Source organism: Mobula hypostoma, chromosome 6 (assembly GCF_963921235.1).
Source record: "Mobula hypostoma chromosome 6, sMobHyp1.1, whole genome shotgun sequence".
Lineage (NCBI taxonomy): Eukaryota > Metazoa > Chordata > Chondrichthyes > Myliobatiformes > Myliobatidae > Mobula > Mobula hypostoma.
Window position 1 is genome coordinate 163,432,380 of NC_086102.1, and position 25,346 is coordinate 163,457,725.

General features: G+C 42.9%; 1 protein-coding gene across 1 annotated transcript in view; it reads right to left on the reverse strand.

Moving 5' to 3' along the window:
• The window catches only part of mtx2 (metaxin 2), a 96,169-nt gene extending 84,567 nt beyond the window's left edge, over window positions 1–11,602 (reverse strand). The window contains exon 1 of the mRNA XM_063050095.1: window positions 11,455–11,602. Coding sequence (XP_062906165.1) covers window positions 11,455–11,494 — 40 coding nt within the window. The 5' untranslated portion in view covers window positions 11,495–11,602. The remainder of the gene's footprint in view (window positions 1–11,454) is intronic.
• Between the last annotated feature and the right edge of the window lie 13,744 nt (window positions 11,603–25,346).

A 25,346-nucleotide genomic window follows, 5' to 3' on the forward strand; every position in this document is an offset into this window, starting at 1 on the left:
CTTGATGTGATCAGTTACATTTTACACAAGGTCTTTGAGTTTGGATAAATGATACTACTTGACAACCAGAAATTTGTTGACAATTTGTGGCATTTTTTTTATTAGATGTTAGTATATTTACCAAACAGTATAATTTTTATCCACAAGTTCAATTTCCACCATGGCAACTATGAATTTTGAATTCAGCTAATAATTTGGATGAAAAACATTAATGTTGGCAATGGCAATTATGAAAAGCTAACAGACTACTGTAAAATATTATTTGGTAATATCCTACATCATGCATTTCCTAAATCCGCCATCCCTACTCCATCTGGCCCAAATGCAATTCCAGATTAACCCCATGTGATTGACTCTTAAATGCCATCTAAAGTGGCTTAGCAAATCAACTAGTTGAACCAATACTTTTACACAGAGAAGAAATATAATGGGACATTGCCCTAGTCACTGAGCTTGAACAAGGCAAAGTTGCTGGCAGCCTAATCATCTTTGCAAACATGTAAGAGAGCCAAATTAGGACAGCTGTTCCACAGACAAGTCAAACAATAACCACACGTAGTCATGCACATAAAATGATGACTTAGAATAACAATATTGCAAATTCTTCCATCACAATTTCTTTTAAACCGACAGTACAGCCACAGCAGAAGTGATAAGATATTGGGAGAAAATGGCCATTGCAGTCCCTTGGAGTAACAGAAGCAAGACCTGGCCAAGAGCAGGAATCATTATAAAGAGCAAGTCTTGTTGTGTGAGAGTTTAAATTGGTCCAAAAAATTTAAGAAGAGCAGCCATTACAGGAGTGGCCTTTTCTGGAGAGGGCAAAGTTAGAGTGTCCACCTAAGGTTCTGGAGCGAAAAGGCGGAGGCCAAAGTCCCAGAGGACATTTTGGATGAGCCAGTGTGTGAGTAGGCCGATAGAGGAGACCACGATTTGAATCTTTAGCTTGAGAGGCTTTGGCAATGTGGCACAGGTGAGCAGCAGGTAAGGATTTCTTTTCTATCACACAGATAACTGAAAAAGATACGAAATTACAACAAATTAAATAAGGATGCAGGATCAGGTAATGTAGCTACATGATGTTGTCACGTACCCCATGACGGGGATAAAGAACCAGCAGAGATGGAAAACACTTTGGAGTCTCGTATTGCTATAAACTAATAATATTTATTAGTAACTACACAACACAGTAATATAAATGTAGATAAATCAAACAGGTTAGCAATGATTATATATAAAAGTAAGTGTGGAATATATAAATATATATATATATATATATGTATATATATATATATATATATATGAAAACCAAGCTTCTTTAAGTCTAGGGGTAAAAAGATACAGTCTTACGATGTTGAGTAAAGTTCAGTTCAGTTCGTGGTATTTAGTTGAGTAGAGAGAGAGAGAGAGAGTGAGTGAGTTGAGTCTTCAGCTGAGCTGATGCCGTCGGGACCGGTCTTCTGTGGTGGAGCTATCACCCCGGCAAGGGTGGACACATAGACAACTCCCCACCAGTCAACCCCTTCTTTACGCTGGAATAGCAATTTGGATCAATCCGCCTGATCGATCCTCCAAAACCAACTCTTCCTGCGGGCACAACAATGCTCATTCAGTGTCCAGATCATGTGCCCTGAGGTCTGTATCATCTGACCTCCCATTTATTTCACCAGGCTGAGCATCACCTGTCATTCAAAGAGTCCCTCCCTCCTTTGTCTGTAAAGGAGTGCACAAGCAGGCAACAAGTCCTTGGAAGTAACATCAACAACCAGCTGAAAATCATAACATCGAGTGTCCATTAAATAACACTGCCTTCGGTCACCATAGCAGCTTTCGAGCTGCTCGGTGCTGTCTCCAACTTCAAACTCAGTAGAAATCCAAAGTTACTTCCAATGCCTTAAAGTGACAGTCCAACCATTAATCTTCATCTCTCGCTCTCTTTTCTAAAAGCAACATATCGGTGATAAATAACTCTGTCTCTCTCTCCTTTCCAAACAAACCATCAATGATAAATGTCTCTCCCTGTCTCTCTTCAAACAGTTAAAAGGGGCACTCCTGGATCCCCTCACAATGTGGGAGTTGATGGACCCCATTGTGATTCCTGGTGACCACATCTATAGCAAATGCTGATTGCTCAAGGAAATCAGGCTCAAAATTGATTACCTAGAATCTGAGCCTCAATGGAAAGGGAGGGATAGCTGGACACTATGTTTTAAGAGGCAGTCACACTCATAAGATAAACTACTTCAAAATCAGTTTGTCGCCAGGGACAAGAGGATGTGATTGCAAGTGAGTCATGAAGGGGGATCCAAGAGTTTGCCTAACAGATCTGAGATTGCTGCTCCCTGAAAGGAAGAGAGTGGGAGGTCTGTAGGAAGGATGAGCAACCAAACTATGACACCATAGCTCAGGGAACCATTCAAGAGGGGGAGAAAAGAGAAACGCAGTTGTAATTGGGAACAGTATAGTCAGAGGAATAGACACAATTCTTTGTCACACGGATCAATAGTCCAGAAGGCTGTGTTGTCTGCCTGATGCCAGAGCTCAGGATATCTCATCTATCCTACAGAGAAATTTGGAGTGAAGGGGAAAGATTACAGTGGTTGTGGTCCATATGGGTACCAATGACATAGGAAAAACAAGGGAATAGACTCTGCTGGTTCAGATCATATTTTGCTGATGGAATTTAAGCAAGTTGGAACTAAACTAAAAGAGATCCAAAAAAAGTAATAACCTCTAGATTGTTACCAGAGTGAAGTGCAAATTTGCAAAGGGTTTATAAGAACAAATAGCTAAATGTACGGCTCAAAGATTGGTATGGGAGTAGGTTTGAATTGTGCAACATGGGCACCAGGATCGGAGGAGGAAGCTGTTTTGAGAGGAAGGGCTCTACCTGAACCAAACTGGGACCAGGGACCAGGAACCAGGCAAATCACACGGCTACGACTTTAAACTCAATAGTAGGGGTGTGGGTTCACCATGTGAACTGTGAATATAGCAAGGTAAATATGGGCTGGAGAAAGAAGCAAATGTATGGTAGGTGAAGTACAATATGGAGATTTTGTAGAAAGAATGAGAGGTCATAAAAAAATAAAAAGTAAAGGAAATTGATTTTAAAGGGACACAGAACCAGAATGACAGTAGTTCATCGATGTACAAACTCTTGAGCGTGGCAAGATAGTTTGCTAAAGAGGTTATTACATAGTTTTGAGCTTATCAACAGAGGCATTGAATACAAGGTATATTATGCTGTACCTTTCTAAAATATAAGTACAGCTTCTACCAGAGGTATTATGTTCAATTCTGGCTGTCACCTTGTAGAACAGATGTGAAGACATTACATTGAGTCCAGGAAAGATTCAGAACAATAGTTCCTGGGATAAGGAACAACAGTTACAGATAGACTGGAAAAGCTGATATTGCTTCTTTGGAGAAGAGAAAGCAAAGGGGAGATGTAAACATGAGAAAGTCTGCAGATGCTGGAAATCCAAAGCAACACACACAAAATGCTGGAGGAACTCAGCAGGTCAGGCAATATCAATGGAAATTAACAGTTGGCTGATGTTTCAGGCTGAGGCCCTTCTTCGGGACTGAGAGGGAAGGGGGAAGAGACCAGAATACAAAGGTAGGGGGAGAGGGGAAACAGATTACCCGGACGGAATACAAGGTGTTGCTCCTCCACTCCGAGGGTGGCCTCGTCTTGGCACAAAGTAAAATCCTTGGTCATCAGGGAGTCCCATGTGGCAGATGGTGTGCAGGTGCTCAGCGAAGCAGACCCCAATTTACGACAGGTCTCCCCAATGTAAAGGAGGCCGTATTGGGAACACCAGACACAACAGACAACCCAAGCAGATTTGCAGGTGAAGTGTTGCCTCATCTGGAAGGACAGTTTGGGGCCCAGAAAGGAAGTGAGGGAGGAAGTTTATAGGCAGGTGTAGTACTTAGGCTGCTTGCAGGGGTAAGTGCCTGGAGGGAGATTAGTCGGGAGGACAAATGGATAAAGGAATCACGGAGGGAGTGATTACTGTGGAAAGCGGGGTTGGGGAGGAGCGAAATAAAGATATGTTTAGTGGTGGGATATCTTTGGAGATGGCAGAAGTTGCAGAAGCTGATGGGGTAGTAGGTTAGGACAAGAGGGACTCTATCACTACTGTGGCGGCAGGAAGATGGGGTGAGCATGGATATATGGGAAATAGAGGAGATGTGGGTGAGGGCAACATTTATTAGAGGGCAGGAAACCCCATTTTTTAAAGGAGGACATCGCTGATGTCCTGGAACGGAAAGTCGCATCCTGGGAACAGCTGTGGTGGAGGCAAAGTAAGTAAAGGGAATAGCATTTTTACGGGAAATAGGGTGGGAAGAGGTATAGTCAAGATAACCGTGGGAATCAGTACGTTTATACAAGATGTCGGTTGACAGTTTGGATACAGAGAGATCGAGAAAGGAGAGGGAGGTGTCAGAGATGGACCAAGTGAATTTAAGGGCAGGGCAGACGTCAGAGCTAAAGATGATAAAACTGATGAGCTCAGCATGGTGGTATGAAGCAGTGCCAATGCAGTTGTCAATGTAGCAAAGGAAGAGTCGGGGAGTATAATTGAGGAAGGCTTCCAAGGGGAGATGATAGTGTGCAAAACAATGAGAGGTCTGGACAGGGTGGATTGCAAGAGGCTGGTGAAAGATCAAAATACAGGCGAAGACAATTAGGAGTGACACAAGGAATGAACTTATATACACCATGTGGTTGGAGTTTGCCTGCTGATGTGGAAGCAAGTTCAACTATGGTTTTCAAGATGATATTGGATAAACATATGGTAGGATAAAAGTGCAGAACTAGAGAAAGAGCCAGTGAATGAAATTAGAGAGTTATGCCAGAACAGAGGTCCATAACTTTATTATGCCATGGACCAATACCATTAAGTAAGGGTTTTGGGAACCCCTGCCCTAGAGAAAGCCAATGCAGATATGATGGGCCAAATAGCCTCCTCCTTTATAACCTTTTTATGATTCCATGATGAAATATAACAATGTTAATAACTCTCTGCAGTCCACATGACATGCTGAGCATTTCCACTACAGTACGTAGTTCAGATTTTCAGCAATCCCAGTACATTGTTTTTGTTCAATAATTCTACATCTTCAGTTTAATCCAAAGGAACAGCAAGCAATGTCTGCCGTGTAAACATCCTCCACATAAAGAAAGCCGTAGTCAAAAGTGCTATCAACTACACAGAGCAAAAAAAAATGAATATGGAATAGCAATTGCAGATACTGATTATTTACATGGTTTGCACAAAGAAAACATATAATTGATATAAACAAAACAATCTTGGGAAGGAAACTTGTGAATTTAGTGATTAATATCTGAATTAACAATGCATAACTGATCTGTAGGATAGATATATGTGCATCACATGTTGGTGGAAAATAATCTTTATTTTTAAATACTAAAATCATAAACTACAACATGACAAGGCTCATTTCCATTAATTTGTTGAGTTCTGACTAAAACCAGAACATATGCCATTCTCATAGTAGAGTCAGTGGTGGAAAGGGCAAGGTGCTTCAAGCACCTGGGCATTAACATCACAGAGGATTTATCCTGTGCCCTGCACAGACTTTATAAAAACAGTTGGAGACAAGCATGTTCCCACTAAGTAATTCAGAGTCTTCCACAGCCAGATGAAACACGAGACCCACAATCTGCTGAGAGCCAGATCAGAGGTATTTAAGTCTGGTGACCAAGGAAGTTACAAGAGGTCCATGTATGATCTCCAGAAAGCCATCTCATGGGGGAAGAACCAATTCCAGACTAAACTTGAATCAATGAAGGATGCTCAAACGTTGTGGCAGAGCTTGAATACTATCACCTCTTATAGAGTAAAATCAATCGACATAGGTGACAACAGGGTCTCACTTCCAGACGACTTCAATGCCCTCAGTCAATGCTCACTTTGACAGTCAGCATATGGAAGAACCATCACAAACTCCCACAGCCCCCAAAGATCCTGCGATATCAGTCTGAGGCCAACATGCATGCCGCCTTCAGGAGGGCGAACCCATGAAAGCATCTGGCCCAAACGGGGTACCTGGCCGAGTACTAAAGACCTGTGCTAATCAACTAGCTGGGGTGTTCACTTAGATCTTTAACCTCTCACTTCAGCTGTCTGAGGTAAGCACCTGCATTAAGCAGCTTCACTTATACCGGTGCCTAAGAAGAACATGGTAATCTGCCCTATGACCGTAGTCCAATACCACTGACATCCACAACAATGAAGTGTTTTCAGAGGTTGGTGATGAAACATATCAACGCCGCCTGAGAAGCGACTTGGATCAGCTCCAATTCGCCTGTCGGTGCAACAGCTCCTCAGCAGAAGAAAATCATGTTATCTCTTCATTCAACCCTGGGAATATCTGGACAGCAAAGATGTGCAAATCTAGATGCTCTTTATTGACTACAGCTCAGCATTTAATACTATCATCCCCTCAAAACTAATCAATAAGTTTCAAGACCTTGGCCTCAATACCTCCTTGTGCAATTGGATCCTTGATTTCCTCATTTGAGGACCCCAGTCAGTTTGGATTGGCAACAACATCTCCTCCACAATCTCCATCAGCACAGGTGCACCACAACGCTGTGTGCTTAGCCTCCTGCTCCACTCACTTTACACATGGCTAAGTGCAGGTCCAATGCCATTTTCAAACTTGCTGTCATTGCTGGCCATATCAAATGAAGTGACGAATCAGCATATAGGAGGGAGATGGACAATCTGGCTGAGTGGTGCCACAACAATAACCTCTTTCAATGTCAGCAAGACCAAGGAGATGTTTTTTTTCCAAGAGGTGAAAACCGGAGGTTCTCGAGCCAGTCCTCGTCAGGGGAAACAGAGGTAGAGAGGGTCGACATGTTTAAAGTCCTCGGTGTCATCATTTCAGAGGACCTGTCCGGGGCCCAGCACGAGTGCAATGATGAAGATAGCATGGCAGTGCCTCTACTCCTTTAAGAGTTTGTAAAGATTTGGCATGACATCTAAAACTTTGACAAATTTCTATCGATGTGTGGTGTAGTGTATACTGACCCTCTACAACACATCCTGGTATGGAAACACCAATGCCCTGGAATGGAAAATCCTACAAAAAGTAGAGGATGAGGTCAATCACAGGTAAAGCCCTCTTCGCCACTAAGCACATCTGCATAGAGCATTGTCACAGGAAGCAGCATCCATCAGCAGGGACGTCTACCAACAGCTTTGTTCTCGCTGTTGCCATCAGGAAGATGATACAGGAACAAAAGGGGATAACTACATTCGTTTAAGGACTCTCATCTTGCTATTTCAAGCTTGTTATTTATTGCTATTTATTTTTTATCTGCATTTGCACCATTTGTTTACAGTTTACAGATCCTGTTTATAGTTACTGTCCTATAGACTGTTAAGTATGCCTGCAGAAAAAGAATCTCAGGGTTGTATCTGGTGACATGTAAGTACTCTGTTAATAAGTTTTCCTTTGTACTTTGAGCCTTAGGACTCATCGTACCAGGTTCAGAAACAGTTATTATCCCTCAACCATCAGTCTCTTGAACCAAAGGGGGTAACTATATTTGTCCATCACTGAACTGTTCCCACAACCAATGGACTCACTTTCAAGGACTCTTCATCTCATGTTCGTGATAATTATTGCTTATTTATCTATTTCTTTTTGTATTTCCAGTTTGTTATCTTTTGCCCAAGGTGCAGTATTTTCTGTATTCTATTATGATACTTATTTAATTATGGATTTATTGAGTGTGCCCACAAGAAAATGAATCTCAGGTGACACATGTGTACTTTGATAACAAATTTTCTTTGAACTTTGTACTTTGATGCAATTGTAAAGAAGGCACACCAGTGGCTCCGCTACATTACAGTCAGAGTATTACACACAGAAGTAGGCTTTTCAGCCCATCAAGTCTGTGCCAGCCTTGTTTTCTGCCAAGTCCCATCTATCTGCACCCGGAACATAGCCCCTCATCACCACCACTGCTCATTCATGTTCCTACCTGACTTCTCTTACATGTTGCAATTGAAACCACATCTACAACTTCCACTGGCAGCTCATTCCACAATCCCTCGGATCCCCTTAAATATTTCCTCTTTCACCCTAAACCTTTGGCCACTGTTTCTGGTTTCACTTAACCAGAGGGGCAAAAGCATGCATACATTCACCCTATCTATACCCTCATAATTTAGTACAATATACAAGATCTTCCATCATTTTCCTGTAACCGATTCAACTTATCCCTTAACTCAGGTCTTCAAACTCATATACAACTGTATAAATGTTCTCTATACTCTTTGAAGGTTACTGATACCTCTCCTGGAGGTAGATGATCAGAGTGCACACCATACTTAAAATTTGGCCGCATCACCATCGTATATAATCTCAACGTAACAACCCAACACCCTGATTTATGAAAGCCAATAGTCGAAAACTGTTGTTTTGACCCTATTTCGGAGTTTGCAGAGATTTGGAATGTCACCAAGGACCCTTGCAAACACTTACAGATGTGCAGTGAAGATCATTCTGACTGGTTGCATCCAGCCTGGTATGGAGCCTCCAATGTACGGGACTGCAAGAGGGTGCAGGGGCAGAACCCTCCACACAACAGAGGATTTCAATAAGGTGACATCATCCATAAAGACCCTTCTCCATTTGGATCAGGTCTTCTTCATGTTACTACCATGACCCTGAAGACCCACACTCGCCATTTCCATAAGACATAGGAGCAGAATTAGGCCACTCAGCCCAATGAGATTTCCCCTCATCCTTTTAAACCAGGAAATGCAGGCTCACAGCCATCAAACCCTCCTCATACATTAACCCTTTCATCTTTCCTTAGATAAGGGGCCCAAGGCTGCTCACAACACTCCAGGCGCAGAATGACCAATGCTTTGTAAAGCCTCAGCATCACATCCTTTCTCTGTAATCTAGTCCTCTTGAAATGAATGCTGGCATTGCATTTTCCTTCCTCACCAGCAACTCAGCCTGTGTTAACCTTCCGGGAATCCTGCACCAGGAGTCCTGAGTCTCCTTGCACCTCTGATTTTTGAATTTTCTTCTCAGTTAGAAAACAGTCCATGCCATTATTCCTTCTACCAAAGTGCATGACCATACACTTCCATACACTGTATTCCATCTGCCACTTCCTTGCCCATTTTTCCAATCTGTCCAAGTCCTTCTACAGACACCCTACTTCCAACACTACCTGCCCCTCCACCTATCTTTGTATCATCCACAAAACTATCAACTCCTTCATCCAAATCACTGACATATAACATGAAAAGCAGTCCTAACACCGACCCCTGCAGCGCATTACTAGTCACCGAGAGCCAACCAAAAAAGGCACGTTTTATTTACTCTTTGCCTCTTGAATTAATCTTCTATCCATGCTAGCATCTGTCCCATACCATGGGCTCTTATCTTGTTAAACAGTTTCATGTGTGGCACCTTGCTAATGGCCTTCTGAAAATCCAAATAAACATCCACTGACTCACCTTTGTCTATTCTGTCTATTTCCTCAGAGAATTCCAATAGATTTGTCAGATCAATTCTCCCTCAAGGAAACCATGCTGACTTTGGCCTATTTTGTCATCCGTCTCCAAGTACCCCAAAAACTCATCCCTTTAATAATGGACCCCAACATCTTTCCAACCACTGAAGTCAGACCTACAATTTCCTATCTTCTGCCTCCCTCCCTTCTTAAAGACTGGAGTAACATTTGCAATTTTCCAATCATCCGGAACCATTCCAGAACAGCTTCTTCCCTTCCACTATCAGATTTACGAATGGTCCATGAACTCTACCACAACACTCAACTTTTGCTGTATTTATTTTTGTAACGTAATAAATTTTGCCTCACACTGTAGTGCTATCACAAAACTAATTTCACAACATATATCAGTAATAACAAACCAGATGTGTTGGTGCATGGCCAAGTGGTTAAGGCATCGGTCTAGGGATCTGAAGGTCGCTAGTTCGAGCCTCAGCTGAGGCAGCGTGTTGTGTCCTTGAGCAAAGCACTTAGCCACACATTGCTCTGCGATGACACCGGTGCCAAGCTGTATCGGCCCTAGTGCCCTTCCCTTGGACAACATTGGTAGTGTGGAGAGGGGAGACTTGCAGCACGGGCAACTGCCAGCCTTCCATACAACTTTGCCCAGGCCTGCGCCCTGGAGACCTTCCAAGGCACAAATCCATGGTCTCACAAGACTAACAGATGCCTACTATTGAAATATTAATAAACCAGATTCTGATTCAATGTTGGTTAACTAGCAATATTGTAAAGAAACAAAGTGGCTTCCTGTACCTCTTATAAAAGTTATGCAATAAAGCTACCTAATCCATCTTTAAACAATATTCCTTTGAATGGACATTGATGACAAAGCACTGGACACTCAATAACAGAAAAGTAAAACGTTCTACTGACCCAGTAACTTCAACATCCAATCCTCACAGCCTCATCCAATCAGAGGTATTGCCTTTTCTTTATCTATCCCTTCACCTTCTCTGTAACACAAAACTAACTTGTTTCCTCTCACATAATACAAACTGAAAATGACAAAAGCACTCAGCAGGTCTGTGAAAAAAGTGGTATAACTATTCATGTCCAAGGCAATTTCCCTCTGCTCTGATAACAGATCTCTGACCTGAAACGATAGCTATTTCCCCTTCCTTAAATACTGTCTGACCTGTTATTCACAACATTTTCGGTTTTTATTTCAGATCTTTGAATTCCACATAAAACTGAGTTCAAAACAGAAATTTTCAACATATCTCAGCTGCTTTGAAATGGCATTTTGACCAAAACAAACACTACATAATAAGCGTGTCTAAGAAGTAACTTTGCAAAGTCTTTTCATTCTCATATTCACATACAAGGCATTAAGTAGCGCTCAATGACAGTTCTTAAAACCTCCCAGTCCCTGTTCAGCAGCTGAAGAACCCGAAACTGTGGTCCTTCCGCGCCGAACCCTTGCGATGGCTGCTCCAAGCTCAAATGTCATTGACCTGGAATCAATTTCTCCTCTGCTGTTGTCTGGACTGTTAGGTATTTCAAACATTTACTGCTACTGCTATTATCACGTTTCGAGTATAGCACACAGATAAATGTCTTTTCAACAAAACACGAGCAAGCAATTTCTCTTGCCCTAAAGGCGGCAAAATGCGATAAGTTGCACAATTTAAGACCCTGATAACCTGACACGCAATCATACGGGACAATAAAAAAATTGCAATCTTATTCGGAAATTAAAGGCAGTGCACGGCACCTCCCACCAGTTCTCGCGAGAGAAAGAAGCGCAGAGGTAGCGCTCTGCGTCCACCTGTTGCACCCCCCTGATATGGGCCCAAACTACCCCTCTGTCCTCCGACTCTCCCGGATTCATGTTCTGTAACAATCCGAACAGGCTTTGAAATCATTACCTGCCATCTGGCAAGCGAACGCATCTCCTGCTAGTGACATGGTGCAACGCCGTTCAGTCCAACTTTCCGCCAATAAAAGCTGCGGCTGCCCTCACACACAATGTCAACTTCGCAGCGCGAGCCACTTCCGGCAAGCCTGAAGACACTTCCTATCGCGAGGAGTGCGCATGAGCACTGCGCCCGCCCGGTGGGAGGCTGGGGTTGGGGAAAGCTGACCTTCGCGGTTAGCGAGCGGTTGTCGGTGATTCTAAAGGAAGGTGTTTCATCAGGTCGAGAGGACGTTGTATTTATACAATGCCTTAGTCAGGAGGAAAAGTTCACAACTCATTCTCTGGGCTAAGAACGTTTGACTAAAAACCTGGCCAATGTGACTGGTACACAGGAGGAGGCTGAGGGAAGCGCAGCGTTTAGGCTGAAAGGACTGGAGTGATGAAGCAAAGGAAGGAGGAGGGGCTGAGGACTTAGCTGAAAGAGAAACGTTGCTGGATTTGCGATGCAAATAACATTAAGCTAGGTCACGGAAGGACTTCGAAACAAAAATGACAATTTTAAAATGCAGTGGATGAGACTTAATGTGGTTTGGGACACAGGTGGTAGGGATTCAGAGTGCCATAAGTTCATTAGAGTGTTTCAGGCTGACAATAAATGTTGTACATAAGAGGTTCCACAGCAGATGGGCAGTAGCAGGTGCTGACCTGGGCAGAGATGGAAGAATGCAGTTTTTGAACAGATCTTAAGTGCTACAGTTTTAAATGAATGCCTCAAAGCATAGATCCCTTGACAATGCGCCAAACTACGAAATCAAAAGCATAGCATTTCAAAAATACAGGCGTAACTGACACTTGCTCCAATGAAGGCTTTGTGCCAAATCCACTGCATGTCAAATCTAACTGCATTTGATTTCAGAATTTTGATGGTTGTTTGTTTACTTTCATACAATATTGTTGTTTCTGTTGATATATGTTTTTTCTTCGCCAAATTATGAAGAATATTTAGAATGGGAGCACAGAATCTTAAGCAGTGAGTCCAATTTGAATAAAAAGTCCACATGTGCATTTTCAGAGGAAATCGTTCACATATTAAAGACACAATTATTGAAATTTGGATATCAATTCCTACTATATACTTTTGAAACAGAAATATGGCAGAAACAACTGTGCAACCAATTATAATCTTTCTGCTAAATATTTTAAGTTTACACAAGTTCAAGTTTATTGTCATCTGACTGTGTGTGTATGTGTGTGTATACAGTATATATGCAACCAAACAACATTCCTCCAGACCACGGTGCAATGTATCACACACAGCACATAAACCAAAATATTCTACTACACAAAAATAAACAGAATGTAATTTAAATGCATGTACTAAAGTGCAGCAGAGGTAAACAGTAAACAACTCGCTGTCCTAGTGACAAGACCTTGGTGGCAGCAGGATAATTCAATAGTCTCACAATCTGAGGGAAGAAGCTGTTACCCACTCCAGCAGTCCTAATCCTGATGCTTCTGTACCTCCTTCCTGATGGTAGTGGGTCAAAGAGATTGTGCGATGGCTGGTAAGGATCCTCAACAATGCTTTGGGCCCTTCATCTGCAACACTCCTGGTAAATCTCACAAACAGGGGGAAGGGAGTCCCCTGTGATCCTCTTGGTGTTTTTTTTCCTATCCTGTACAGGGTCTTGTGGTCTGATGCCCTTCAGCTTCTATACCACTCAATGACATTCTTGATGGTGCTCCTGTAGAACGTTGTTAGAATGAGGGTGAGGAGCCTTGCATGCCTCAATCTCTTTAGAAAGTGTAGACATGCTGTGCCTTCTTGACGAGTGAGGACGGGTACAGGTTAGATCATTCATTATCTGCATACCAAGGAACTTTGTGCTCTTTACTCTCTCCACAGCAGAGCCATTGACATGCAATAGAGAGCGGTTGACCTGTGTCTTCATGAAGTCCATAATCACCTCTTTTATCTTGTCCATGTTGAGACTCAGGTTGTTGTTTTCACACTATTTGAAAAGCCTCTCTACCAGTGCTCAGCATGATGGAGCTTGAGATGTTGCTGCTAGCTAGGACTGACTAAGGCCTTTTCATCAAGAAGTCCAAGATCCAGTTAAAGAGAGGGGCATTGAGTCCCAACAAAGACAGTTTACCCAACAGCCTCTGAGGAATGATCGTGTTAAATGCTGAGCTGAAGTCGATGAACAACATCCTGGCGTACAAGGCATAGTTTCCTAGATGGAACAGGACAAATGGTAGCCGAGGCTATGGCGTCATCCATGGACTGGTTTGAGTGGTAGGTGGAAGGTGAGATTTTATATAATCCATTACCAGCTGTTCTTAGCACTTCATGATTGTTAAAAGTCAATGCCACTGGGCAATAATCATTTAGGCCCGTTACTACTGCTATCTTGGGCACGAAATGATTAGGGCTGTCTTGTAGCCTCAGGGACAGTGGACTGTTTCATTGATTCTATTATGGTTATTGGATTTATTGAGTATGTCTGCAAGAAAATTAATCTCCGGGTTGTATACGATGATATATGTGTACTTAGATAATAAATTTCCTTTGAACTTTAAACTTTGAGATCGACATTAAGACTTCTGTTAGCTGGGTTGCACACTCCCTCGGCACCTGACCAATTATGTTGTCCAGCCCTGCAGCTTTGCATGGGTTTACCCTGGCTAGAGTCCTCCTCATCTCGGCTGTGCCAATTCCTCAGGCAGAGAAGGGGCTTTCCTCAATGTCACATCATTCAATTGGTGAAGTCATGCATAGAAAGCATTCAGCCCATCAGGAAGGTTGGCGCTGCTGCTGTTGACGTGCAGGGTGGACTCGTAATCAGTTATGGTTTGTGTACCTTGCCATGTGTGCCATGTGTCCCTGGTATCACAAAGGTGTCTCTGGATTTTCTGTGCATTCTCACACGTCGCCTTCCTGATGGCATGGGAGATTATGGCTCTTGCTGACCTCAGAGTCGTCCTGTCCCTCGATCTGAAGGCAGAGTCCCATTCCCTAAGCAGTGCAGGAGCCTCTGCAGTCAGACATGGTTTCTGGTTTCATAGTCCTTGGTAGTGTAGTGTTTAATCACGGCAACATCCTCATTGCACTGAGATTCCACGTATTTGTCAATGTTGACTTGATGATTGTAGGTAGCTACCTCTCTGAATACACTCCAGTCTGCGCTTTAAAAGCAGTCATGCAGTGCTGAGGTGGCAACTTCTAGCCAGGTCCTGATCTCCCTGTGAACTGGCTTGAATCTTTTAACCAGTGGTCTGTTTGCAGAGATTAGAAAAACAGATAAGTGGTCTGAGTATCCGAGGTGAGGGTGGGGGATATCCTTGGGATAAACCTACAGTCCGAGAGAAAACCTAAAAAAACATTTCAGGTGGTAGGTACAAAGAGTGCAGGGGATCTAACAATTCACTGATAAGCAAGGCTTTGCATGGATTGTCCGTGTCTATTGATGGTCCAAGTATTTTGTTGGGAACTCACAGGAGTTAATCTCCACATATTGACCGGGGAGGGGGTTGGGTGTGAGGACAGGGATGCACATGAATTCCATTGACTTTAAAAGACAATGCATTTGACTTTTCAGTTTAACATACAAAATCTGTGTAATAAAATTTGGAGGTCTGTCTGTCATTTTCAATTTTCTTAACTGATAGAACTCCATCCTGGCATTTAATATCTTCTGTCTTTCTATCCACTGCCAAGCAATAGATTATCACAAGAGACAGCAGATACTGGAATCTGGAGCAGGAAGGAGTCTGCTAGAGGAATGCAGTGGGTCAAGCAGCATCTATGAGGGGTGGGGGGGAGTTTTTTTCAGATATAAGAGCAAAATCTTTTTACATAAGTTGTGACATTGGACAATACATTCAATCATGTTGACACTTTTTTTCGAACCATAGCACCATTATCACTCTTGTTACTCCCTCGGATGAATTGCCCTTTCAATGTCTGAGGGGCTTCCCCTCCTTCCATGTCCATAGCAGAAGGACCCGAGACTGTAGTCTTTCCCTACAGATCCTTTCAGTGGCTGCAACAAGCTTCAGTACATCCTTCACACATGGTCCTCAGCCTGGAATGTGCCAGTAAGCAGTATTCCCTCACAGACAATACGCTATGCTGGAAGAACAACAATTTGTGGGCAGATGAAAGAGTCCCTTTCACTGAGTTGATGATCTACAAGTGGCACTTGGTGACTGTCTCATTGTGTCTCCCTGGGAACAGCACATCGATCAAAGAGTCCTCTGTTACACCAGCTGCTTTGGTTGAACTGAGACAAGGACCCTTGCGTCCTTCTCCACATCCTCTTAGCAAATCCACAGTCTGTGATGCTTTCGATCAAATCCCTGCATCAGGGCTGGGTGCAGAGAGGACAGGTGGCCAGTGTGAAAAGGAGAGGGGGGAGGGGTGCAGAGGAAAATTACACTCAGATTGACAGAGAGGCCTTGAGTCCGGTTTGGGGTGTAAAACGTATCAACTGGTACCTGTATGGGAGAGATTTTACCCTCATAACCGATAATTAACCACAGTGTCCATTTTCAATCCACAGGAGGGTGTTCCACTAACAGCAGCACATTGGGCACTGTTCCTTAAAGGATGCAGGTACAAGATCATATTCGAGAGGACAATAATCATGGAAATGCTAATGGATTGTCCCGTTTAACTTGGAAAAGTAAATACCCAAAAAAGTTACAAAGCATGACATTCCTCTTGACATATTCTCCCCAATGCAAATTGAAAATCTCCCCATTACGGCAGAGCTGATTCAAAGGGAATTCAGAAAAGACCCCACACTGACTGAGGTCTACTTGGCGACAAGAAATGTCTGGAATGTGCAATAGAAATTCCAGTTTCACCATTTTTACTAGCAATAGGATGAAATTGACCTTGATGGGGATTGCCTTATGTGGGAATTGAGAGATGATTCATCCAAACAGAGAGCTAAAGTGTTGGAGGTGCTACATGCTGGTCATCTACGCCTTGTCAAAATGAAAGGTTTGGCTTGAAACTCAGTCGGGTGGCCTGGGATGGTTCAGCAGATTGAGCAGCTCACCATGCACTGTGTGGGATGCCAACACATCCAGAAGATGCCAAGAGCAGCGCCTCTCCATCCCTGGGAATGACCTGCATTACCCTGGCAGAGGATTCATTTGGATCTTACCAGACAATTCATGGGCACAAATTTCTGGGTAGCAGTGGATCAGCTGCAAAGTGGCTAGAAGTGTTCTGATGGCCTTCACAACAGCATCGCACAATGTAGACATATTGAGAAGCCTCTTCTCAAGGACTGGTGTCAGTGACAATGGATCTGAATTTGCAGAAAGTTTTATCAAGATCCTAAGGAATGCACTGTGAGCAGTGTCAGCAGAACCCACAGTACTGAATTAGATGCTCACCAATATCCTCCTTGCATATCGCAGTGCAGCACACTCCACAACCAACAACTCACCAGCCGTGCTGATCTTGGGTTGTCCCTTGCACTCATACTTGGATCTCCTCAAACCCCATCTCAGAAGGTGCTTACAGGACAAAGAGCTAAGAGAAATGGAGGGCTCCTCAAACATGGGGGTTCGGTGTTCCACTGCTGGACAAGCAGTCCTAGTGAGGGGCTACAGAGGTGATCGGAAGTAAGTCCTTGGAAAAATTAAGGACGGAACTACACACTGGACCACTCTCCTACACACCAGAGATTGTCTTTGATATCATCTGAAGACGACACATCATCAGTTGAGAGCAGAGTCAATTGTTTGAGAAGAAAGGTTTCCAGAGCTGTCAGAAACACTTCCTGCAGTTCCAGAGTCAACTCCTACGATCATCACGGAGGAGACCCCAGAACCAGAGATTGTTTCACAGCCACAAGGTTCGCCTGCCAAGCAGTGATCCCAACCCCATCTCCACTTGACAGACGTTATCCCGCCAGAGTAAGAAAGCCTCCACAGCAATAAAATCTTTAGGCCTGGCTGGGACAATTTAAAATTTACTATGCTGTGGATGTCTATATAGTAGTTGTATTATATAGTATACTGTGTACATGTATGTATGTGTGTATATTTATAATAAGTATAAATATCCTGGCTCCTGTGATTTTTCTTTTGATTAGTTTCTGGAGTTACAAAACATAACAAAGGTCTTCTGGATTGTTTTCAATGAGGTATTTGAGCTCCTTGGAACTGCAGGTGTGTAGTTTTATTCACTACCCCTACTAGAGAGCTAACTGAAATTTCCTACAGTACTTCTAAACCTAAAATAGGTTCACTAGCAGCAGTTGAAAAAGCACACCAGTTAATACACTCTATGAAATTAACTGTAGCCCCTTAATCATTTATTCCTTATTTTAATTTTCACCATCTGGATAATACCAGAAAAGCCAGCATTGCTCATCTCCAATGAGAAAATGTGATGAACCATCTTCTTATCACTGCAGTCCTTTTTGTGAGGTGCCATTAAGTGCGCAGTTGTAAGATTTGGATCTGGCCATGAAGATGCAGGGACAGAAACATATTTCCAAGTTGTGATGGAGTTCAACATGAACAGGTGGTTGCACTTCCATGCTTTTGTTGCCCTTGTCGTCCTTAGAGGAAGAGCATGGCTTCAAGAGGTGCAGTTATAGTAGTCCAGACAAGTAGTAACTACAGTTCACTTTGTAGATGGTACACGTTGCAGCTACTGTGCAGCAGTGATGGACAGAATGAGTGTTTAGGGTAGTGGATAAGGGACTGATCAAACAGGTTGCTGATTCTAAAAAGCTTGGAGCTCCTGGATAACGCCAGGTGCTTTAGAGCTGCTGCACTCTTCCAGGGCTATGATGGGTTTCCATCTTGATCTTAACTTGTGCCTTTGTGCAAGTTTTGGCTGTCAGTAGTGTCAATCACTGCAGGATATCCAACCACTCACTTTGTGTTGTAACCAAAATAGTTATGTGCTCATACAACTAAGATTCTAATCATTAGCAGCCGCAAGAACGTTCTTGGTTGGGAACTTCACACAGGCAATACTATTGAATGTCAGGGATAAGTGATTAGAAATTTATCTTGATAAAATGGTCAATGGCTATCAAGTGTGTGTGATAAATGATTCTTGCTGCTTATCAGCTAGTACCTAAATGTTGCCTAGATTTTCTGAATGTAGGCATGGCTGCTTCATTTGCAAGTAAAGGGCTTGCAAATGAAATTGAGAGCTGCAAAATCATCCACATATCTGACCTTGTGTTGGAAGGAAAGTAATTGATAAAGCAGCTGAATATGACTAGGCCAAAGACAGTGCCCTGAGGAGTTCCTGCAGTGATGTTCAGAGAACGATTGATCTCCAGTAAGTGCAGCTATTTCTGATTCTGACAATTAGAATGTTGTTCTATTGAAACCCATTAACTATGGTTTTGCAAATGCTTCTTGATACCACACTTCATCAAATGCTATCCTAATATCAAGGGCAGTTACTCTCACCTGAAATCTGAAATTTAACTCTTTAATCCATGTTCAGTTAAAGAGTGTGATAATGTCTACAATTAAGGGGTCCTTTGAGATACAGTAAGCATTGGTAAGCTGTTTTGTGAGGGTTGCCATCTACAGTACTGTTTTGTGAAACCTCCTTTAACTTTGCTGACAGTGGACTGATAGAGCAGCAATCATCCAGATTGAATTAGCTCTACTTTTTTTCTTTTTTCGTACCTTTTTTCTTAAATATGCATTTTATTTCTGAAGCTTAATAGTAAAGAATTAGGGAAGCACACCTGAAGAGTGTCACCAGTCTGCCTGAGGAGGCAGATATTGTAATTGTAGTGGAACAGCTAAACAAAGACTTTTCAAGTTCTGGAGTGCAAAAAAATATTGTAAACACAAGAGATTCTGTCGATGCTGAAAAGCCAGTCCTGATTAAAGATCTTGGTCCAGAACAATGACTGTTTATTAATTTCAATAGATGTTGCCTAACCTGTTGTCCTGCTCCACCATTTTTAGTATGTTGCTCTGGAATTTCTCACTTCAGTGCCAATGCTGTCTGGTTCCATTATTACTCCTGTACCTTCCATTCTCAATCAATTCTAGATGTCATTTCTTTGCAGGCCAATTTGGTTGATACTTAAAATCTCACAAAAAGCAGAGGTGAATTGTCTACTCAGTACTTCTGATGGATTCTTCAGCTGTGCCTTGGAGGATTGAGGATCTTCCTGCAGACAGTTCATGATCATTCGTAATTAGCTATGGTAGGGCTGTTGAGGATTGATCTGATTATTTAATTGTGAGGTGGCTTTGCATGTTGTTTTTGTTGTTTGGTACACACCACCTTGTGTTGTGGTTTCAGTAGGTTGACACCTCAGTAGATATGCTTTTGCTGCTGCCAGCATGCCCTTCTGCACTTGTCTTTGAATTAGAATTGATCCCTTGGCTTGATTGTAATGGTAGTGTGAGGGATATGCTCGGACACACATAAATATGTTTTCAAAACCGCAATGGATTTTACTATTTCTAACTTTACTGTGTGCATAAATTTGAATTTTCTAATATTGATTTCTGAAGTTGTTTTAACTGTGAACTAAGTCACCAGAGAGGCACTGAAGCTAGTGAATGTAGAAGCCATTATTCTAGCAAAATGAGTATACAGGCGTCATATTTGAGACACTGTTGGAAGAAGAGGCCTGCTAGACCCAATATTACATGACATTTTTAAACAGCAGGATCATTCTATAGTTACAATGTATCTACAATGCTTCCTTTGAATTACATATAGTCTTCAAACACCTCCTTCTTCACACCCACACTCCAGACACCCAAAATGAATATTAATCCCCACCGACTTTAGGCCACATCCATGCATATGCAGGCATCTGAAGTCAAAGTGGAGTGTTTCTTTGTTTGCGATTGACCCCAACCTTCAGCTCCAGGAAGCTCATTGATCTGAGCTGCATTTTAAATTCAATCTGCAATTCACATTCAAATCTGAAGATTGTTTGCTGCTGAAATTAATATTTGCCATATACACTAACTCCAGAATATGCCCTAAAAAAGTAAAGGAGAAATACACAGTTGAATTCAATAGAATTACTGCGAAAAATACTAGCACACCTTTCTTTCATCGAACATAGAACAACACTACACAGACACAGGACCACCAGCCCATGATGTCTGAACCAATCATAATGTTGCTTTAAACTAATCACATCTGTTTGCACATAACCTTTGTCCCTTCATCTGCTGTCTGTTCATGTGCCAACCTAAATGCCTCTTAAAGTTTGTTGTGATATCTGCTTCCACAGCTTCACCTGAGAAGCACCAACCACCTCCACTGTGCAAAACAACTTGCCTCAAAAATCTCCTTTACACTTTTCCCCTCTCACCTTAATTCTATGCGCACTAGTATTTGGCATTTCCACCTTGGAGAAAAGGACTCTGATGATTGAGACTTTGATTCTGACTCAACTTGAGAGGTTTAAAGCTGGGTTCTGCAAGTCCACAAAGTGAATTGCATTCATATGAGTGAGCAGTTAATGTGGCCGACGAGTTAATCATTGCAGATATAGTTGGCAAATGCAAGGGATATTGCAAAAATAATAGCAATAATAGCACGTGTGGGCACGTGGCCAAGTGGTTAAGGTATTCGACTAGCGACCTGAAGGTCCTAAGTTCAAGCCCCAGCTGAGGCAGCGTGTTGTGTCGTTGAGCAAGGCACTTAACCACACAGTGCTCTGCGACGACACTGGTGCCAAGCTGTACGGGTCCTAATGCCCTTCCCTTGGACAACATTGGTGTCGTGGAGAGGGGAGACTTGCAGCATGGGCAACTGCTGGTCTTCCATGCAACCTTGCCCAGGCCTGCGCGCTGGAGAGTGAAGACTTTCCAGTGCAGATCCATGATCTTGCAAGACTAACGGATGCCTTAATTAATAGCAAGAACAAGCACAAGAGACCCTGCAAATGCTGGAAATCCAGAGCAACACACAGAAGATGATGGAGGGGCTCGGCAGGTCAGGCAGCATCTATGAAAATGAATAAACAGCTGACATTTCAGGTTGAGAGCCTTGGTCAGGACCGGAAAGAAAGGTGGAGGATGCCCAAATAAGAAGGTGAGAGAGGGAAAGGAGCTCAAAGATGACAAAATGAGAAATGGTAACAAAGTACGAAGCTGAGAGATGATAAGTGGAAAAGATAAAGGAGAAGAAGAAATCAGATAAGAGAGGAGAGTGGATGGTGATAGGCAGGTGAGGAGAAGAGGAAAGAGGATAGAATAGGAAATTGAAGAAGAGGAAAGAGGTAGGGGAAAATTACCAGAAGCTAGATACAGTAATCGATGTTCATGCCATCAGGTTGGAGGGTAATAGAAAGAAAGTGGTTTTTTGTTTCAGAGGGGAAAAATCCAATTAGCAAACTTCATTTCTGCATACTCTGCAATTCACGGAAAGGGAGCAAATGAATGGTAAAATGTTTAGGGATTAGTTTTCATCTCATATAAATGCAAAAGATTGTAGTCCATCAAAACCTACTCTATTCAGGATGAACGACACGAAAATGTTCTAGAAAAGAATTTTTACACAATAAATCGCCAATTTGAATTAATCATTGCAAATTAAGGTACCATATTTACATATGAAAAAGAGCTGTTCATGTGCATTTTACGCAATGTTTTTAATGGCGCTTCTACAACCTAATGATGTATAGTTGTAAAGTGAGGAACATCAATAACGAATATAGTCATTGTTAGGTTCCATAAACAACAGCCAACTTTATTTTGTGCTTTGCTCTGAAATATATGAGTTAATTCCAATGCTTGACTGTTGATAATCAGGAGAATGCGCCTACGTTGTGTCAAAAGTTATTTCAAGTGAGCCCGGGAAGACGGGGATATTTTTGAATTGAACTTGCTGTGTGCACTGTACATTGTTAACTGGTGAATCCAAACGAATGCATGGTGGATAATCCTTCGTTCCCTCCGTACTGCAACTTGCTAATGCTGCAGTGAGACATGAACCCTCACCCTACTATCTCGGGGGGGGGGGAGGAGGAGGGGGGAGCGGCTTCCAGTGGCTTATTTTTTTCATTTTGGTAAGGTGTCACAATAAGAGATGTTGAAACTCATACAAAACTGGAAAATTGACAGCATGAGTACAAAGTTAGCAAGTGGTTGACGACAGCGAGGCACGATGTTTCACGGACTCGGGGAGGAAGAACAGCGGCAATGCACAGAGATCAGTGATAAAGCCACTGGAAGTACAAACCATAATTTCCAGGACGCCTGGCAAATGAGGTGACGAAGCATGATGAGAAACTATATAGAATGATAGGCATTGTTCTAAAGAGGATGCGAATCGAAGAATCCGGAATTATGAAAGCTCAAATGATTGAAAATGACAGAGCAGTTTGAGAAAGTGGTTAATAAGATATACACAATTCAGTGTTTTACCAAAAAAAAAATAGAATACAAAACGTACGAAAGTTCTGCTGATGTATTTAAACACTTGGACCGGTCTCAACTTTGTGTCCAACCTGGTCACTTCGTTATTGCAGACATAAGAGTCTTAAGAGCCCTGAAAAGGTTTAAGAATGGTTGTTAGAATGAAAGAGTACAGATACCAAGACAGTTTGGAGAAGTTGGGTTGTATTTCCTTCAAAGAAGAAGTCTGTGGAGAGATATGAAAGAAGTTCAAAGTTCAATATCAATTTATTATCGAAGTACATACACGTCACCACATACAACCACAAGATTCGTTTTCTTGCGGGCATTCTCAGTAAATCTAATAAATATAATAGAATCAATGAAAGACCGCACCCAACAGAGCGGACAGACAAGCAGTGTGCAAAAGTCAACAAACTGCAAATACAAAAGAGAAAAAAGGAAATAACAATAATGATTATAACAAAACAAAACGAAATAAATAATTATAAATACGTAGGTTAGTAATAAATATCGATAACGTGAGATGAAGTATCCTTGAAAGTGAATCCGTAGGTTGTGGGAACAGTTCAGAGATGGGGCGAGTGCAGCTGAAGGAAATTGTCCCTACTGATTCAAGAGCCTCATGGTTGAGTGGTAATAATTGTTTCCGTACCTGGTCGTGCGGGTCCTAAGGCTCCCGTACCATCTTCCTGATGGCAGCAGCGAGAAGAGCAGGGCCTGGGTGGTGGGGGATCTGGATGGATGCTGCTTTCCTGGGACACCGCTCTGTCTAGACGTGCTCGGGTGGTAGGGAGGGCTCAGATGGTGATGGACTGGGCCCTATCCGCTATTTTTTGTAGGTTTTTCTGTTCAGGGGCATTGGTGTTTTCATACCAGGCCGTGATGCAACTTGTCAATATACTCTCCATCACACATCCACAGGAGTTTGTCTAAGTTTTGGATGTCATGCCGAGTCCCTAGCAAACTTCTGAGGAAGCAGAGGCGCTGTCGTGCTTTCTTCGCAATTACACTTACACATTCAGCCCAGGAGAGATGCGCTGACATGATAACAACGAGGAATTTCAAGATGCTGACCTGCTCCTCCTCTGATTTCCCCGATGACGACTTGTTCTTGGACCTCCTCCTTGGTCTTGGTGACATTAAGTGAAAGGTTGTTGTTGTGACCCACTCAAACCGATTTTCAATCCCCCTCCTTTAAGCTGAAACCTCTGTTGCAGCCTACGATAGCAGTGTCATCAGCAACCCTAAATTGCGACACTGGAGCTACATTTAGCGTCACGGGCAGGGGTATAGAGCGAGCAGAGCAGGGGGGCTAACACAGATGTCGTTGAACGGCTTGTGGTCGGCAAGTGACGAAATCGAGGAACCGATTGCACCAGGAGGTATTGAGTCAAGGTCTTGAGGCATATTGATTAGTTTGAGGGGATGATAGTATTGAATGCCGAGCATCGAAATGCCGATACAGTATCGATATTGAATGCCAGGCCATCAAGTCAATAAAGATCATCCTGATTAATGCATTTTTGCTGCCCAGATGTCCCTGGCTTGAGTGAACAGCCAATGAAGTGGTATCTTCTGTGGACCTGTTGTACCGATAGGCAAATTGGAGTGGATCCAATTCCCTTCTCAGGCAGGAGTTGCTATGTTTTCTTTGCCAACCTCTCAAAACACGACCATGGCGGCTGTCAGTGTTGGTAGACGATCACCGTTGAGGCAAGCTATAACTTTCTTAAGTACCGAAATAATCGAAGCCTGCTTGAAGCCGAATGGTACCTCAGACTGCCGAAGCGAGAGGTTAAAGGTATCGGTGAACACTCCAGCCAGTTGGTTAGCGTTGGTCGTTAGTACTCGGCCAGCTACCCCTTCTGGGCCGGATGCTTTCCGGGGTTCATCCTCCTGAATTATCCTCTCACGGCGGCCTCGGAGGCTAAAATCATAGGGTCATCGGGGGCAAGGGAGGTCTTGAAGATTCCTTTTTGTTTTGACGGTTAACTCGAGTTTAGAAGGCATGGAGCTAATCTGGAAGTGAAGCCCAGTTGTCGCCTATGCCATTTGGTTGCACTTTGTAAGAGGTAGTAGCATTCGAGTCTCTGCCACAGCTGTTGAGCCCTTCAATGAATCAAGCTTAGACTAGAACTGCCACTTCACCCGTGAGATAGCCTTCCGGAGGTCGTACCTCTTATAACTTCATTGGTCACCAAATTTGAATGCCTCCGATCTGGCCCTCAGCATATTGCAGATCTCATGGTTCATCCGCGGCACTAGTTGGCGAACACTCTGAATGATTTTGTGGGGACACACTCGTTTACGACTGATTTTATAAAGTTGTGACAACTGTGGTGTATTCATTCAGATCCTTTGATGAGCCTTGAACACGTCGCAGTCCACCGACTCGATGCAATCCCGTAACCGCTCCTCTGCCTTCCGAGAACACTTCCTTGTTGTTCCTACCTTATCTCTAGAACCTTGCTCTTTAGCCTCTACCTATATGCAAGTAGGAGA